A 19,424-nucleotide genomic window follows, 5' to 3' on the forward strand; every position below is an offset into this window, starting at 1 on the left:
TTTTTATATCAAGAACTTCCAACGGTTAGTGCCATGACATTTTGACAATTCATATTGAACTCGAAATTGCGATGAACATACATTATAGCATTGTCAATTCATCTTGGACATAGGTAATAAAAAAAGATGCTTATACTAATGAGAAAAGCTTGACTCATTCAATAAGAGTCTTATCCTAGATCCCAAAAGTTTAGCCATATCTCAAAGAATATAATTTACAAATTTATTTTACTCCTACTAAATTAAAAAAAAAATATATTACAGATAGATCAAATTCATTCGATATAAAGCTCATGCTCTTTCAATTCACATGACATTTCCGGAAACATCTCATATTTGTATTCTAATGGTCACAATTATATAAACCTACTTCAAAAGTGAAAACCAAAAGGGCAAGTTCCTCTTGGGCTTAAGTACAAAACTCCAGATATATAGGCACAAATCATGCCACAAAATAAACTTTGGTAAATACATACTCTGTATAGTATAACTAGTGGACCCAAATCCAAAAATACATATCCCAAAAGCATATAATTAAATTAAAAACAGAATTATTATTATCATTACAGTTGAATAAGCTCATGTAGGTAACAATAATAGTAGGCTAATGACAGATAGTTGACAAACCAAAAACAACATTTACTATTATGGTTCAACATTAAATAGCATATTTGGTACTACAATAGTGGGACATGACTCAACACTTGCTTTTCTTCTTCTCTTACCCCCCTTTTTTTTTCAATCTTCTTCTGCTTTTAATTTTGTTGTTTTTCTGCTCTCAACAAATATATTTTGATGGGTCCTCTTAATCTTTATACTTGCTCCCACTAAATATATACATTCATTTTCAACTATATAGTATATTCTTGTTACATACTCACATAAAAAAAAAAAAAAAAAAAAACACATGTTCATCTTCTTATTATAGCATAGTATAAAGTAAGAAGGTGATTTATTTTGATAAAAAAGATGAATAGAGAGATGAATGGGTATGAAGATGGGGTGAAGGAAATGAGAATAGATTATGTGTATAAAGTAGTTGTGATTGGAGATTCAGCAGTTGGAAAATCTCAGTTACTTGCTAGATTTTCAAAGAATGAATTCTCTTTTGATTCAAAGTCTACAATTGGTGTTGAATTTCAAACCAGAACTACTACTATTAAATCCAAAGTCATCAAAGCCCAGATCTGGGATACTGCTGGCCAAGAAAGGTAACCTTCTTTCTCTTCAATTCAATCTTGCTATCTTGCTTCTATTATTTGCGTTTCGAACTAGTTGTGTTTTTCCGATGTAGGTAGTCGTTCAGTAAAGTTGTTTGATTGACGAAAACACGGGGATGACAAACCTACTTTCTTAATTTAGTGGATAAGTTCCTATGGTCAACTATGAAATTATTTTAGGCGTGCTCTAGAGGAAGTTGATGTTTAATTATGTAAGTGCGTGCTTCTACTTAGTTTTATCTATGGTTTTAGGATTAAAATACTAACTTCGTTTTTATTTAGTTGACACATTTTTTTTATCACGCTTGCCAATACACTATTTTAACGATTAATATCTCTAATTCTTGACATTGTAAAATTATAAAAAGTAAATACTAATAAAATATACATTGAAACGATTCAAACAAGATCTCACGTGACTAGGTCTTATATTAGTTATAAATCACAATAGCTAGTTAAAGTCTTGTTTATAAATAGTGTAAAAGTCAAATGATGTCAATTAAAAAAAAAATGGAGAAAGTATGAGTTTGGCTAAGTCAGCCTACTATTAGCTCTCTAACTTGTTACAGAAATAGACGTATGCAATAAATGTATAAATAACTGATTCAATAAGCCAATGAATTAATCTTATCCCTGCATTTTGGCACTTGGCAGTAGTATACTAGACAAGTGTTTGAGTCACATCTTGTAGTTACGTAGTATTTCTTCTTTGTCTAAACCCTTGCCTCCAAAAACCGGAATTTTCACACACATGGTCATGGTCGACATGGAAAAAAATAAAATAAAATACTAGACTATTTTTACGCACATGTGTGAGATTTCATCTTAAAACTAATTGTAATATACCTGTTTCGTCCTCTTTTAATTGCAACATTTTGACGTTCAAATGTGTCAATGTTAAAAATGTGTGTTGAGTGTTTACAGTATTTCTTAACAATATGCTTCGAACATGATTCTGAACTTGTACATATTTAGCTCAAACTATACTCCTGTTTTTTATGATACTGTACACTGTAATACAGTAGAAGACTATCTTAGCTTGTTTAAATAAGTTGAAACATTGATTGATATTTGACATTGTATTATTAATTGCAAATACAAACTGTAACTGATGTTTTTAACGGTCCATAATTTTGTCGGAGATGTGATTAATTACAGTAGCAGACTAGCAGATCAGCTTCCTGATCCGATGCCATTCTTTAATGAGACAATTTGTGAATTTGACAGTTGTTTACATGTAAACTCACACCATTCATATACGGATGGACCTCGTTTAAGCCACATTCCTTAAATTAAATTTTATATTAGATTTATTTGCAAGTTCATTACATGCCCAATGTATGTTACATGTATGTTTCGTACTACGAGATTTTCTTAGATGGTTCGGAACCATCAAATAAGCTGTACACGTAGAAGATTAATTTCATTGAAAAGTACAAACAAAAAATTTACAATGTTATGATGTATATGAAGCTGATTTTTACAGTATTTGTTAAAAACTTGAAGGTACAGAGCAGTAACAAGTGCATACTACAGGGGAGCACTAGGGGCAGTAGTAGTGTACGACATAACCAAGAGGCAAACATTTGATCATGTGGTAAGGTGGGTAGACGAGCTCCGGGCCCACGCGGATAGCTCGATCGTGATCATGCTAATCGGAAACAAGGCGGATCTAGAAGATAAACGGGCGGTCCCTACAGAAGATGCAGTGGAATTTGCACAAGATCAGGGCTTATTTTTCTCTGAGGCATCAGCATTAAGTGGTGACAATGTGGAGAGTGCATTCTTTAGAGTACTTGAGGAAATATATAGCAATATGGCTTCAAAGAAGGCCTTAGACTGTGATTCTCCTAGAGGGAACCAAATGAATGGCAATGGATCAGTTACATTACAGGGCTCGAAAATCGATGTCATAGCGGGGTCTGATCTCGAGATTAGTGAGATGAAGAAGTTGTCCTCTTGTTCTTGCTAATGCTTGTGATTGAACAGTTTGTGGAATTTTATGCAAAGTTTGTTTACATGGGCATAGTGAATCAAAGGAAGCTGTAAAATGTGAATGTGGCAATTGTAACATTTTGGGATCATAGGGTGTGCTTCACTTTGAAGTTCCAATTTGGGGTAGTTATTTTACAAAGAATTTTCTAATGTGGTCACAGCAATCACATTTGATAATCATAGGTGTACAATTATGTGAATGTTTTCTGTACACTAAGTTGATTCTAAATTCTTGTCAATACTACTACTCAAACCAATCTAATGACAATTCATTTGTCATGAAATTCCATGATAAAGCTAGATTTTTGTACTTGAATTTTTTCTTTTCTCTTTCTTTCTGATCTGATCATTGTCCAACTCAATTGACCGAACAAAATACAGAGTAATTCTTTTTTCCGTTTGAAATATATCTCGAGCATTTAATTCAGTCTACGCAGGAAATGAGTTAGGTGGCTAACACCATTTGGAAATTACCTAGAACGCCCGAGGCGCTCATGTAATCATACAAAATTAGAAAGGAGTACTGTAATAGTGTAATAGAGTTTGTGAGTTCAAGTACAGGCTTTTGATGATAGAAATAATTGAAAGAAAAGACTTTGCTGTAATTGTAAATAGGAGATGTATGTGGTAGTTGTAAGTGATCATTCCCATGTAGAGGTGGCCAGTGGGCCGGGTTGGACCCAGCCCACCCTAACTCGCACGGCTGGTGGGTCACGTGGGTCCGACCCGGTTTCAATCCGGCACAGCCCGGCACAGCTCGGATTTAATCCGGGTTGTGTCGTGGGTCCAAAATTTTCGACACAACCCATTTCAACCCAGCTCAGTTTAACCCGTTTGATTCGACCCAAATCGCACAACCCGTTTTGACTCATTTAATTCGACACACCTAGCCCGTGAACCCACCTAACTCGACCCACCTGGCACAACCCAGCCCGCACGGCCCACCCGCACGAATGACCCACCCAACCCGCACGAGCCAACCCACCTAACCCGCACGCATGACCCACCCAACCCGCACGCATGACCCACCCAACCCGCACGGCCGGCACAACCCGCACGGCCCGCACAACCCGCACGGCCCGCACAATTCGCACGACCCGCACGGCCTAACATCCATTTTAAAAAAAAAACGGCTAGTTTTTTGTATCTAACGGCTAGTTTTTTGTATCTAACGGCTAGTTTTTTAAGTGTATGATCATCCATTCTATTTTTCCTATAAATACCAATTCCATTTCACTCAAATTTCCACACAAATTCAAGCTTTCTTTCTCTCTTACTTAAAAATTCTTATTGTTCTCAAATTCTCAAGTGTTATATAGAGTTATATTTTTGTTAAAAAAAATCTCCTTAATATTATTATTAGTATTCTTAAGATTCTAAAAAAAAAAAGTTCTTCTCCATATTATAATTAGTAATCATACAAAAAAAAAATGAGCTCAAGAGGAGGAATGGGAAGGAGTCAAAGTGGTGGTCGAAGTGGTAGCCAAAGGAGTGGTGGTGCAAATTTTTCGTATGAAATTAATACGGAAAATTTAAACCAATTTGTCAATGAATATGGAGATTATGGTTTAGGAGATAGGCAAAATATTCAAACGTCTCCACCACAACATTTCTCCCACGAGTCCCACCAATCATCAAGTTCAACTATGCCACCTCCATCGCAACCAACATCTCAACCTTCATCTCAAGGTAATTTCTAATTAAATTTTTATTGTTATGAATATTTAAAAAAACTATTATTAATGATTATAAAGTTAGTTTAGTTTCCAATTTTCTATGATTTACAATTAGTTAATTACCATGAAAAATGCGTTTAAATAAGTATAATTAAAATATTTAAAATTTAAAAGCTTATTTTCATGAATAGCATTTAAAAATTAATTTTAATAATTTGATTTATGAAAGGTGGTGGCGGTGAAAGTAGAGGTCGAGCACATTTTTCTTGGGTGTGGAAACATTTTGAACGAGTTGAGGTCACACCCCCGGGATGGCAACCTGGTCAACCAAAGAGGTTCACGTGTACATGCCTAGTTTGCAAGGCGCTAGGTGCAAATGTCAAGTCATATAATTGGAAAACGGGAGATGGAACCGGAACCTTGAGTCGGCATTTGCAAAATAAACACGACTTGTTCGAAAATGGCCCCCGTCCTTCGGGGGGTGGCGTCCAAACACAATTGGGTGGATACATGAACCAACCCGGCGGAGGTACACCTTTCATTTATAATAAAGATAGAATGATTGATGAAATGAGTACTTTAGTTATTGCTAATGAATACCCTTTTAGTTACGGTGAAAATGCAAACGTTGAGCATTTTAATAAAGTTGCATTACAACCTGCATTTACTCGTGTCCCCCGAAATACCCTAAGACGTTATACACAAACTTCTTATTATAAGTATAGGAGTGGTTTGATTGAATTATTTCGTACTTTTGATGGTCGTGTTAGTTTTACAAGTGATACATGGACTTCTAGTTTTGGCGAACCTTTTCTTTGCATTACTGCTCATTGGGTGGATGATGATTGGTTTATTCAAAAACGTATACTATGTTTTCAAGCTATGGAAGAAAGGCATACCGGTTTTAACATCAAAGTTCGTATTTTGGATTGTTTAAAAGAATTTCACTTGAATAATAAAGTTTTTTCTTTGTCTCTTGATAATGCAACTGCAAACACAAAGTGTATTGACTATTTGAAAAATGACTCCGAGTTGAATTTGTTGTTGGGTGGTAGTCTCTTGCATGTTAGATGTTGTGCTCATATTTTGAATTTGTCTGTTCAAGAGGGTCTCGCTGAGTTGCAACCATTGCTAAACCCAATTAGAACAGTTATAAAATGGATTAGGATTACTCAGTCAGTTAGAAGAAAGTACATAGCTATGTGTAAAGAGAGAGGTCTTAAGAAAAGACAATGGTCTATTGATACCCCTACCCGTTGGAATTCTACTTTCAAGTTGTTGAGTGATGCTATAAAGTATCGTGATATTTTGACCCAACTTTACAATGAGACTCGTGTTGATCCTACTGAGTTAATAACCGAAAGTCATTGGACTAATGCTTCTTTTGTTCGTGATGTTTTAAATGCTTTTGATAGTGCAACTCATATTTTCTCTTATATTTATGAGCCTAACGTTCATTTAGTCATAATTGAGTGTGTTAAAGTTGTTCACACCATCGAAGAGCATATGAAGATTGATGGACTTCGTCCCGTTCTTGATAGCATGAAACGTAAGTGGCATACTTATTTTAGTGAATTTCCAATCATTTATGGAATTGCTGCTATTCTTGACCCCGGTGTCAAAGCTGAAGGTTTGGAAAATCTTTTAGAATTTTATTATACAAGTTTAAGTATCGATTATGATGTTAGTGAATATATTAACAAATGCAAATCTGTTTTGGGAGACCTTTATGATCATTATGCATCTATTTATGGTTTTGATTTGGCAACACCAACTACTACTAGCACTTCCGATTCTAGATTTGGTTTTCTTGATAAAGTTATGAAAAAAAAACACAAAGCATCTACATCATTCTCATCATCATCTTCTTCAACACTTGCTATTAATGATTATTTGTCATATCAACATGAGACCAACAACAACTTTCAAATTATAAAATGGTGGCAAGAACATAAAAAAAGTTTTCCTATATTGGCGAGAATTGCAAAAGATATACTTGCAGTTCCCGCTTCATCTGTTGCTTCCGAGTCTGCTTTTAGTGCAGGTAGAAGAGTGTTAGATGAAAAAAGATCTCGCTTAACTCCGGAAAGCATTCAAATTTGTGTTTGTAAGAAAGATTGGGATCAAGCTGAAAGAAGAACTCAAGGTTTAAAGGAAGACGAAGACGATGAAGATGATCCTGTGATGATATTGGAGTCGTCAACGGATGATGCAGCTTCCGGGGATGATGATGCAACAAACATGGGTGGCTAGAAAAGTCTAAATCAGGTACGCTAAGAACTACGTGGGCTTTGATTCTTTCGGGATACGTAGGCAACTTATTTTTCGAAAATTACAATTTAATTGCAAAATTAAATTTTAGTTTTCTAAAGATAGGTCCAAGCCCCCCCCCCCCAAATTTCAAAAGAAGTACAATATAAGAACTACGCTGGCTTTGATTCCTTATTTTATAATATAAGGATACGTAGGCATCTTAATTAAGAGCAAGCCATCAAATTGTTAATTTTGTAAAAATTAAAACACCACACAACCCGCCCGACCCTAACCCACGAACCCACCCGACCCTAACCCACAAACCCACCCGACCCTAACCCACTAACCCACCCGACCCTAACCCACCTAACCCACAAACCCACCCGACCCTAACCCACTAACCCACCCTTTGACCCACCCTAACTCACTAACCCACCTTGACCCGTCCAACCCACGAACCTAGCTCGACCCACACATGACCCGTCTAACCCACAAACCCAGCTCGACCCACCCACGATCCGTCTAACCCACAAACCCAGCTCGACCCACCCACGACTCGTCTAACCCACGAACCTAACCCTGGTGTGTCCAACTTCTCCGACCCAACCCACGACCTGGCCCACCCTACCCTACGTGTGTCGTGCCGTGTGTCATGAAACCCCAACCCGCGACCCACCTAACCCTAACCCAGCTCGCACGACTCGCACGGTGGACACCTCTATTCCCATGTGTATTGATCATGTTAGAATGAATTATAAGTACAAATAATAATGAAGCAGCAAAAAGATTAGGTACACCTGTGATGAGGTGTTGAACCAAAGGTGTTAGTTGTCAAATAAGATTAGGTGAATTTTACCCAAAGTAAGCGGAATTGCGGAGTAGATGTGTTCAGTTTACCTTGCTCAATCTCACAGTCTCAGATGTAATTATGAACACTCTCTAGAGTCAATAGACCACCAAAAATGGCATCAAGATTAATTTGATTATAGCATGCGCATGAATTTGCCTTGCTTTCTTATGAGTAGTCTCTCTCCTAGGAGGTCACGCGTTTAAAATTGGTGGAAGAGGATGTATTTTAATGTCTTCTAAGAGGAGATACAAAATCTCTAAGCCAGTCAGCTTACAGAAACCTCTTTTTTTTTTTTTTGACAAGAACAACTTACACAAATCAATGGATAGTATTTTTGTTAAAAAAACGTTGGGAAAAAGTAACTTACTAAACTATACTTTGAATATTCAAGTCATTCTCCAATTGCTTCGACAAGGTACAACTTACATATGTTATTCTTAGCAAAGACGTGCTATAATTTGAGAAGGATATTTGGACTACCAAAGTTGATTCAGTCAATAAAAACACTCATTTACATATGGTATACTTCGCTAATCTAGGTTTATTAAAAGGTCATTTATATCTTGGTCTTAATAGACTTAATTGGACTGACTCCTAAAAGACCAATAGGACAAAAACAAACCTCTTAGGCCCAATCATATTGATAATAAATATGCATATGAGGCCATATTCTGAAGCCCATATAATTTGATTAACGTAGCCTGCACTAAACACCGATGTTAGATCCATGGGCCTATGATCCTTTGAATGGCTACGGAGTACTCTTAATTGTTTGATCAACAAAATAACGCATTGTTCTTTGTTCATTGGTTTTGTCTTTTGTGTTTTTCTTGGGAGAAAATACTATTTCCATTTCAAATTACTTACCCTAATTTTTCTATCTAGGTATTCTAATTTTATTTCTATATATTATTAAAAATTTGATATAGGACCGGATAAATTGAGATGAAGAGAGTATTAATTAATAGTCATATACACATTTATTTATAATGAGCAAATTTTTTTGTTTTTGTACTTGTACAAAATAAAAAGTACAATAGAATTGTTTAAATAATTCAATATGAAGTATATTTTTATAATATTAATTTTTTAATTTTTTAATTTACACTCATGGATAATAATTATATAAAAGTATATGGTGATGATTAAAGCAAATATTTCTAGAGTATTCCATATACTTATTGCTTCAAATATATCCACCAATACACTTTTTTTTTTTTCTTTTGGATAGAAACTTCAATGGTGTATAGACAAAAATAATTAATTATATAATTAACTAATTAATTGCAATATTGACATCTTAACCACAAACATTGCACACACGTAGCCAAACACTTCACGAAAATGATTTATTTGAAGCCTTGAAGATTGACAACTTAGCTTCAAGAAAGTGACCCTTTCTTATTTTTGTCCTTTGTATACAAAAGTATAAAGAATACTTTTCCTTTTATTTCTTAATTTCTTTGGAAATTGTCCAAAAAAAACTCGATTTTCTAGAATCTTATCTCGAACAATTGAACAAATATACAAAAGGAAATAGAAAATCTTTGAACCACCAAACCTAACAAAAATGGATACCTTTTCAAGCTCCATTTCAACGAACTTGCAAGTCCCTAAACCATTCAATCCCCACCACCACCTCAAACCCTCCCTTCTATCCCCCCACCACCACAACCACCACCCTTCCTCCGCCGCAAAAACCACCTCCACGTCATCAATCTCCACCCACCCACAAAAAGACAACTTTACCCCTCTCTTCTCCTCCTATTCCCAAAAAAGGACCCCCTCTCCTTTATCATCCGCAAGACTAACACCCCCACGCGCGTCAATCCACCGCCGAGCAGCAAGTGGATACGCCGCAGCGCTTTTGGAGATATCCCAAAGAAACGGTACCGTTTTGAAGGTTGAGAAGGACGTGAGGAGGCTATTAAGACTCGTGTTTCGAAACAGCGATGTGAAAGTGAGTATGTTTATGAAGGATGAGTGGGTGGAGGAGAAAGAAAAGGGGGAAGTGGTTATGGAGTTGATGGAGAAGGCTAAGTTTGAAGGGCATTTGGTTGGGTTAGTTAAGATGTTGGTTAAAAAAGGACAAAGTGTTGAGTTGGTTAAAGAAGTTCTTGAAGAGTTTTTGAGGGTTTTTCATCAGCTAACTTCTACTTCTGGTGTTATTTCTCATGCTCCAACTTCTAGGTTGGCTTTGTCTTAGAAAATGTAATACTTGAGGAATGTTAATTAAACTTCTTGTTTATTTGATCATGCTTTGGTTTGACACTTTGATTAATAAGGTTTGAGTTTGATTAGCATTTGTTTACATGAGGAGAGAATTCTTTAGTTTGGCATTTGTATGTACTCCTATTTAAGTATTTTATGTTCATTTTGAAGGTGTTGGAACTTTGTGCTGTAATATTGAATAATGGACAGGTATTTCTGGTTGTAATATTGAATAATGTGGTGGTGCTTGTGAGTGTCTTCACTCTACTGAATCATATTTTTACAAAGTTTGTTTTGACTCTTGTGAGTCTTGACTTATTTGTAATTAAGCGTTATTGTTAGTTATAAAACTAATAATGGTTATATATTTTCGTGTTAACGAACACTCACCGTCATTTAGTGTGGCACACATCTAATACATGTATGATACATATCGAAAATATGACACATTTATAAGTATCATAGCACGTAAGAGTGTATACGGAATATGATAGGAGAGGTTGAGGTGGTGGAGTAGTAACATTATTTCTCACCTAATATTCTTGTGGTTTAAGGTCATTAAGGATCAATCTCGCTCATATAAAAGATTTTCCTTTTTTCCATTCAAGTGGGTAAAGTACGTGAGGTGATCACGTGAAAGTCATGAAACTTATAATTGAAAGCATACATTAGTGCTAGTGCTAGTGCTAATGGTGTTCCAATGTTCATGGTCATTCTCTAATCAACCATAAACCACTCTTTGGAATCCAAGTAGGGTTCAAGTCTTTTTTTTTTCCTGCTAATTATAGGACTTGTATATAACACTTTCGGAGATAAAAACACATGACAAGTCAACTTTTTATTCTTTGGGGTAGAATTACTTTATTGATAAGCGACTGTATAAGTACTTAACTAATTAAAGAGTTTAGATTTGGACATGAGTCGAGCTATGCAACTCTACTAATGAAATTTATCTAGCAATTTTGACTTTGGTTTGAAAATTGTACTACTATTAATTGTAAGAGAAACAATTTACTTTTACACTTCAAAATTTTTTTCGATTTGAGTTATCTTTACTAATTACTCCGTACAAGGGTTGTGCATGAATCATAACATATACAAAGTACATTCAATCAACATTTTATTGTTTAAACCTAAAAATAATTACCGAATATTTTATAAATAATTAAAAAATTAATAAATAATAAAAAAAAGTCATACGATATATACCAATTAGGCGACTACAATTGACATAAACTACATTTCTCACTTTGCCATGATATATGCCTAAGATAAGCGAAACACAGTATAGAGACAACAAAACAAAACACCGTACCCTCAAGTAAGCTTCACTGCACTTGGCTGCCAATGACGGTACTCCGTATAAGTTAAGAACATGCCAGAAATCGCAGCATTGTTATGAATCAAGTGAAGCAAATCCACGCATTTTCCCTTCGAAATGGCTTCGATTACGCTCAAATCCTCATCGAAAAGCTCTTCAAAATCCCCAACATTTCTTATGCACACCAACTGTTCGACCATATTCCTCAACCAACAACCATTCAATTCAACAAGCTTATTCAAGCTTACGCTTGCCATGGTCCTCAACAACAATGTTTCTCCCTCTATACCCAAATGTATCAACGCCATTGCTCCACCAATCCTCAAACTTTCACCTTCCTTTTCGCCGCCTGCGCTTCGCTCTCCTCTCCTCACCTTGGCAGGATGATCCACGCTCATTTCATCTTATCTGGGTTTAAATTTGATGTATTTGCAACAACTGCATTGGTTGATATGTATGCTAAGTTGGGTTTATTAGAATATGCTCGTAATCAATTTGATCATATGCAATATAAAGATACACCCACTTGGAATTCTTTGTTTTCTGGGTATGCTAGGTGTGGAAAGATGGAGGAAGCAGAGAAATTGTTTCAGTTAATTCCATTGAAAAATGTGATTTCTTGGACTACAATGATATCTGGGTATTCTCAAAATGGGCAGTATTTGAATGCTTTAAACACTTTTTTGTCCATGGTGAAGGAAGAAGGGTTGGAGCCTAATGAGGTGAGTGTAACTAGTGTTCTTCCAGCTTGTGCTAATCTTGGTGCATTGGAGGTTGGAGAGAGGATAGAAAAGTATGCGAGGCGAAACGGTTACTTGGATAATCTGTTTGTCTGCAATGCCTTGTTGGAGTTGTATTCAAAATGTGGTAAACTTGATAGAGCAATGCAGTTGTTTAATGAGATTCGAAACAGGAAGAATCTGTGCTCTTGGAATTCAATGATGATGTGTTTTGCTATACATGGAAGACATGAAGAAGCTCTTCATTTGTTTCGTTTAATGTTGAGAGAAGGGATGGTGCCCGATTCTATAACGTTTGTTGCGGCTCTAATGGCTTGTACACATGGTGGCAAGGTTGCTAAAGGCCAAGAATTATTTGCATCAATGAAGGATAAGTTTGGTATTATTCCAAGGTTAGAACATTATGGTTGTATGGTTGATCTTCTAGGGCGTAAAGGGAAGCTCAATGAAGCTTATAACCTTATACAGACTATGCCAATGAAACCCGACTCTGTGATATGGGGCACCCTTTTGGGGGCCTGCAGTTTCCATTGTAATGTCGAGGTGGCAGAGAAGACAGCAGAGGCACTTTTTGAGCTTGAACCGTGGAATTCAGGGAATTACGTCATTCTCTCTAATATTTATGCTTCAGTGAAAAGATGGGATGGGGTGGCAAAGTTGAGAAAGATGATGAAGGGAAGCCAAATCATAAAAGCAGCTGGCTATAGCAGTATTGAAGAGGCAGATCAAATTCATTTGTTTATTGTAGAGGATAAATCACATCCAAAGTCATATGAGATATACACAGTGCTGGAAAATGTATACCATGAGATAATGAAGAGTTACAGTGGAGATGAAACTGAAATGGATGCTTAATTAATTTCTCTTGCATAATTTCATAAATTTCAATACAACAAAATTTACTTGTGTCCTTTTTGTTGCTCTAACCGTTTGTCTTGCTTTTGTTTTGGGGAATTTATCTGACAATTTCAATGGACATACATAAGGGTGTTGATCTTTCAAAATACAAATGGAAGCCAGGAAGAAATTATGACCTCTGATGGATCAGATACTTTTTTGCTGATATGCAAACTTGTCATTGTAACTCAAAGCATATGCTATATGCAAGTAGAGCTTTGATACAACTGCCCACAGGTAAATATAACTCATCACCACTGTATTTTAGCTTTATTATGCAACAGCTGAAAAATCACTGAAAAAACTCAGGCATTTTTTATACATGCTAGGTTTGGAACATTGAGCGTTCACTTTATGCTAACTTGCCTGTAAAAGGCAGTAAATAGAAAAGAAAAAATAAAAACACATTCTTTTGTTGTTAAAATGTACATGGACAAGCACTACTGAATCTAAATTTACACATATGCTACAGGACGTAAATCATATGGAAAAACAAAGTTATATATATTGTGCCATGCTTTTCATACCATTGCAGGGCTTCAGTCTGTTAGTTCTCAAATTGCACCAGAACACAAGGCTTACATTGCCTTCACCTTCACCTTTGAAATCTTTCGTCGACTCCTTCCTACTAATTTGAGAATTTCATCAAGAAGGATCACTGGAGCCGAAACAATGATGACTAATAACCACTCAGCAGAAGTCAGTGGAACTATACCGAACACATTTGCCAGTATGGGAACATACATTATGAGACAGTGAAGCCCAAAAGAGAAAGACATGGCAATCAACAGCCAAGGGTTTCTCCAGGGTGGCATTGTGATCAGACTGTTGTCTTCAGAGAGGGCGTTTAAAGAGTTGAACATCTCTATTGCCACCAAAACAGAAAGTGAAAGGGTCATTGCCTTCACTTTACCAACTGAAAAATAGTCACATGGATTTGTGAAGCTTATAATGTGCCCCCCTGAAACTGTGAATGGGGAAGCAGTGAAATTTGACCATGATGAGCACTCTCCCCAGTTTTGTAGCTGAGACATTTGTATGAGTGTGTGGCCATCGCTTATGAGATTGATACCCAGAAAAGAAGGTTGAGTATACCATAAGACAAAAATTCCGACTGTTGCCAAGCCAACATAGGACCCAATCACCTGTTACAATGACAAGACCATCAGTAAAACATAAGTAAGTTTTGCATCCTTCATGACATATGGCCTCGCTCCTCTGCAGCTTTTGATGCAGGGAGTGTGAGTGGCAGCATCAGTAACCTAGTAGGAGTCCCTTTTGCTATTAAGATAAAGACTCTCTTAAAGATCCTTAGGGGAGAGAATACCCCGTATGAAAGGGATTAGAAAAGTACTAAAAATCGAAGTATGAAAATAGTTTGCGAATACGCACCAGGTATCGGAAGAGAACCCAGGAATTGATTAGAGGATCATTACTTTTGCGGGGCGGTTTGTGCATGATGTCTACATCTGCAGGGTTGAAACCTAGGGCTGTAGCAGGTGGGCCATCTGTGACCAAATTTACCCACAAAAGCTGTACTGGTATCATACATTCTGGAATGCCAAGTGCCGCAGTCAAGAATATGGACATAACCTCACCGACATTGGATGATATCATGTACCTGCACATAGATAAAAGGGATTTGAACATTGATAACCGATCCAAAGATAAAGCTTGTAGATGCTAATATGAAGCACAGCTGTATAGTACCTAATAAAAGCTTTCATGTTGTTATAAATTGAGCGACCCTCAGCAACAGCAGAAACTATGCTACTGAAGTTATCATCAGCCAACACCATATCTGCAGCTTCTTTTGCCACCTGGATCATTGTGTAATTTTAGTTTTAGTACACAAATATGAAAATAGATGGACTTGATGTCTTTTTTAATTGGATGTGTCAAGAATCAAGTGAAGTTCAATGTAGAGTTCAATTAATTGTGATTTCCTTCTGGGCAAGGAGAAGAATGTGTGTACCTCAGTTCCAGAAATGCCCATTGCAATTCCAATGTCTGCAAGTTTTAAAGCAGGAGCATCATTGACACCATCTCCGGTCATAGCAACAATCTCTCCGCTCTCCTTTAGCATCCTAACAATTTCTTGCTTGTGTTTAGGCTCAGCGCGAGAAAAAACCTTCCCTCCAGGTCTAGTTAGAATTTCAATCTGTTCTGAAGAGGAAAGTGCCATGAATTCTTTGCCAGTAAAGCTTCTTCCCTTCAGTTCTTCACTGTCAGCAAACAGCTGGATTTCTTGACTGATGGCTTCAGCTGTAGACTTGTTGTCTCCAGTAATGACAATCACTCTAATCCCTGCTTGTTTACAATCACCCATTGCTTGTGGTACTTCCTCACGAGGTGAATCCTGTTCCATTTTAAGCCTTAGAAGAGTATAGGGAAGAATTTGAAGCAGTAACTACGAAGGACAATCATTATGTGAAAAGAAAATCTCACCCTTATACCAACAACTCCCACGAAAACAAGGTTGCTCTCAATTTCTGGGTAGCAAGCAGGATCAAGGAGCTTCTTATGGGCTGGATGACTTGCATTGGAGTAATCAGAAATCTCACCCAAGTCATCCTTGTATGCCAGTCCCAGACATCTCAATCCCTTTGAGCTCATCTCAAACTGTCTCAACAGCAACAATTGCTTGCAGGATTCATCAATTGGAACCATTGATCCATCTGCTAGTTGAACATGTGAAGTGCGCTCCAATAAGCTCTCAACAGCGCCCTGTGAATTCCTTGCTTTTAATTTCAGGAAAAGTTTACAGCAAATGAGAAACTATAAGCTAGCAGCTGATGTAACTCACCTTAACAAGTAGACGGTTTTGACCAGTTGGTTCTTGGACAATGACACTCATAGACTTGCAAAATCGATCAAACTCCAGTGTAGCCAACCTCTTTGACCTCTTTGCCCACCAGTCACAGCAAACTGCCCATGAAGAGACTTAGATTAGTAATATTCTATTAATTAATCAAAATCCACCATGTCCTGTACACAAAGTTTTACAACTGAACTCTAGTCTAGTTTATGACAACCAGAAAGAATCAGGGAATGGAGCACTGGTTGAAGCTTCCATCTTTCCCCGAATGGTAAGGGACTGATTCAAGTTGGGGGGTCATGGAAGGTTGTATCTAAGACCCTATTGTAGTGTTGTTGGAGGCCATTTCTGTAATTCATGTTACTACAATAAAGCAAAAGAAAAAGATAATATGACAAGAAGACAAATTGCTCACCAAGTTTGACTGAAGTACGATCGATCATGTAGTTTGCAGCAAACTGCATGTCACGGATTTTGTTCCTCACCTTAGCATCAGGAACACTCATTTTCTCGACTAAAACCTTAAGTGCTGCTTCAGTAGGCAAACCAGTGGCTTGATAAGCACGACCATTGCAGAAAATCCCAGCATCATTGCAGACAGCAGATATTTCTGCCACAGCTTGGAGGCTTGCGTCCATATTATAGCAATTCCAGTCCACTATTCCTCCATCCTTTGGATCATATGTAGTTCCGTCAACTTTAAAAACTCGTGAAGTTGTAGATTTTCCTCCCAGAGTGAAGAACTCGGTCACAGCCATCTGGTTGGTTGTCAGAGTGCCTGTTTTATCCGAGCAAATAACGGTAGTACATCCTAAGGTTTCTACACTAGGCAGCTTTCTAACTATTGCATTCTTCTGTGCCATCTTCCTTGTGCCTAAAGCCAAACAGGTTGTGATGACTGCAGATAGGCCTTCAGGAATGGCAGCTACTGCAAGGGCAACAGCTATCTTAAAATAGTACGTACACTTCTCAAAAGAAAATCGGAAATTTGTTGGCCATCCATTCACAACATCCCATGATAAGAAGTATTTGTAGTTAATAACCCAAACAAGAAAGCAAGCAATTCCAATGAAAGTAGTAAGCCTACTACCAAACTCGTCGAGCTTCTTCTTCAAGGGAGTCTCGCTCTCATCTAATGAGGCCTCATGAATCTGAGTCTGAATCTTACCAATCTGAGTCTTCATCCCAGTATCAACAACAATAGAAAGACAAGCCCCATTGACAATCGTCGTGCCTGCAAAAAGCATGTTCTCCTTTGCCTGCAATTCACAGTCATCTAGGAAAACAGGCAAAGTGCACTTCAGAACAGGCATAGATTCTCCTGTGAATGAGCTTTGCTCAACCCTCAAAGTCGAGGTTTTCAGAGCAGCAACTCTCATATCAGCAGGAACTTTATCTCCTACTCGCAATTCAACTATGTCACCCGGGACTAGCTCCTTTGCAGGCAAGTCCGGGATAACATAACCATCTCTTACAACCTTTGCAGACTCACCCTGCAAGTCTTTCAGTGCTTCAAGGGCTTTCTCTGCATTAGTCTCTTGCCATACCCCAACAATGGCATTAAGAATAAGGATCAACACAATTACAAAAGGCTCAACATAGGCCTCAAAACCGGTCTCACCGGACTCCCGGCCATGTAAATAAGCAAGTATAAAAGAGATAAACGCGGCCGTGATCAATATCTTTACAAGCATATCATCAAATTGTTCCAACACAAGATGCCATAGAGGCTACCCTTTTTCTCTGTCTAACTCATTCCAACCATGCTTCTCCCTTCGCTTTTCAACTTCATAACTACCCAAACCCTTGTCTAGTTTGACATTGTACTCTTTCAAGCATTTTTCAACAGACCAAGACCAAGACCAAGCAGGAAATGGTTTTTCTTCCATTGATGTTATTGCTACCATTGCAAACTCACAACCCAACAAAGATTCTCGATCTTTCTTAACTTACAATTCTTAAAATTCCATCTTTTTTTCTCCTGCATTAATGTTCATACAAAAAAGGAAAATTACTCAGATCATATAGTATATTTGATTTTCAAACTGATTTCAATTTTATATTATAATCAATTAATTCTGTCTTTGTGCTGATTAAAATGTCAAACCAAACCAACGTGAAGAATCCACAAACGTAACTCAGTCAAAAACAGTTTTTATGTCATAATCAAACCAATAAAAGTCGTATTAACATAATAACTAACATTACCTTTGAAATTCAAATTCTAAACTTTGCTAATGAAGGAAAAGTTTACACCTTTATGTTAAATTCACAAAATATGAACAAATCCCATAAAAGAAATCAACAATTACACAATTCTAGTAAAAACAAAAAATGAGAAAAAGAAAATACTTGCCAGGAAAACAGAGGAAACACCATGGAAATTTACTTGGTCCAACAAAATAGGAAAATTTTGTAACCAATATATAGCAAAAAAAAAAAAGGTAAAAACAAATAATGAAAGTAACGACAAAATTAATTTTTTAAAAAAAAAGGATTCCTAAAAAGAATTAGGTAGTGATTCTATGTCATAGAGTAGCTTGGATACAAAGCATTCTGATGAAGTAAAAAAAAAAGGTAAAATTGTAAAGAAAGAACAAAAATCTTAAAAAATAAAAATAAAAAAGGAAAATCTGCAAGTTTAGGAACTGTCGAGGATGGTTCGTTTCTTTGAACTTTAGCTTTTGTGTTGTTTCATGTTACGGGGTAATGGTTTTTTAAAAAAAAAAAAAAAATTCAGTTTAAATTTTGAAAAAGTTGGTAAGCATGTTCTAAATTGACAATAATACCCTCCATAATATTGTTGACATTATTATCACAAGAAAGATGAAAATATAAAATGTAGTTGTACTTTTGGTCTTTAAGATGGTTGGACATTAATAATTTAAGGGCACCAAGCCACCAATTGCAGCACTTTAGAAGGGTGAAAAGGAAGTTGTTTATGTCTTTCGATTTAATTAATGATTGGATAGTTGCTTGACAACCCTATATTATTATTGGATTGGAGGAAGGTCATTTTTTTCAATTTGGAAGTACCAAATCCTTGTGTCCTTATTAGAATTAAAAAAACACTTAATAATTTGTTTCTTATTATATGACAAATTAATACAACGTTCTTCTTTTAACTTGTTTTGTAACGGAAATATCTTATTTTTGCATTTAGAAATAATTCCCTTTAAAATAAAGTTCAGCCCACATATATTATGAAAATTACTTCTTAATATGTTGTAATCTCTTTGATAACCCGATATAAGGGACAAAATTGACACATTTAAGACTCCCTCCCACAAACCTTTATGTATGTGATTTTGCAGAATAGAAGTACTAATTACTACGAAGTTACGTTTCAATAATTAAGAGTTTGCAGTGTTGTTTGCCGATTTCTTTAAAATGGTGATAATTTTAATATGCTGATACATCTGAGAAAATTCATTTTTTTGAAG

At 36.5% G+C, this 19,424-nt stretch overlaps 4 protein-coding genes across 4 annotated transcripts; 3 read left to right on the plus strand and 1 right to left on the minus strand.

Moving 5' to 3' along the window:
* The first annotated feature begins 589 nt into the window (after positions 1–589).
* Positions 590–3,525, plus strand: LOC110731710 (ras-related protein RABA3-like). The gene is made up of 2 exons (XM_021911591.1): positions 590–1,211; positions 2,727–3,525. The coding sequence occupies exons 1-2, from the start codon at positions 970–972 to the stop codon at positions 3,190–3,192; spliced, it is 708 nt and encodes a 235-aa protein (XP_021767283.1). The 5' UTR covers positions 590–969; the 3' UTR covers positions 3,193–3,525.
* Positions 3,526–9,436: 5,911 nt separating this feature from the next.
* Positions 9,437–10,503, plus strand: LOC110731711 (ATP synthase subunit delta). The gene has a single exon (XM_021911592.1). It carries the CDS (start codon positions 9,565–9,567, stop codon positions 10,198–10,200), a length of 636 nt encoding a protein of 211 aa, XP_021767284.1. The 5' UTR covers positions 9,437–9,564; the 3' UTR covers positions 10,201–10,503.
* Positions 10,504–11,118: 615 nt separating this feature from the next.
* On the plus strand, positions 11,119–13,552 carry LOC110731713 (pentatricopeptide repeat-containing protein At5g08510-like). Its single transcript, XM_021911594.1, has one exon. It carries the CDS (start codon positions 11,604–11,606, stop codon positions 13,119–13,121), a length of 1,518 nt encoding a protein of 505 aa, XP_021767286.1. The 5' UTR covers positions 11,119–11,603; the 3' UTR covers positions 13,122–13,552.
* Positions 13,406–18,813, minus strand: LOC110731712 (calcium-transporting ATPase, endoplasmic reticulum-type-like). Its single transcript, XM_021911593.1, has 7 exons — positions 16,397–18,813; positions 15,970–16,091; positions 15,612–15,890; positions 15,139–15,522; positions 14,874–14,983; positions 14,556–14,784; positions 13,406–14,308 (listed from the first exon to the last, which is right to left on the minus strand). Exons 1-7 carry the CDS (start codon positions 17,673–17,675, stop codon positions 13,742–13,744), a joined length of 2,970 nt encoding a protein of 989 aa, XP_021767285.1. The 5' UTR covers positions 17,676–18,813; the 3' UTR covers positions 13,406–13,741.
* Positions 18,814–19,424: the final 611 nt, after the last annotated feature.

The sequence above is a fragment of the Chenopodium quinoa genome, unplaced genomic scaffold (assembly GCF_001683475.1).
Source record: "Chenopodium quinoa cultivar QQ74 unplaced genomic scaffold, ASM168347v1, whole genome shotgun sequence".
Lineage (NCBI taxonomy): Eukaryota > Viridiplantae > Streptophyta > Magnoliopsida > Caryophyllales > Amaranthaceae > Chenopodium > Chenopodium quinoa.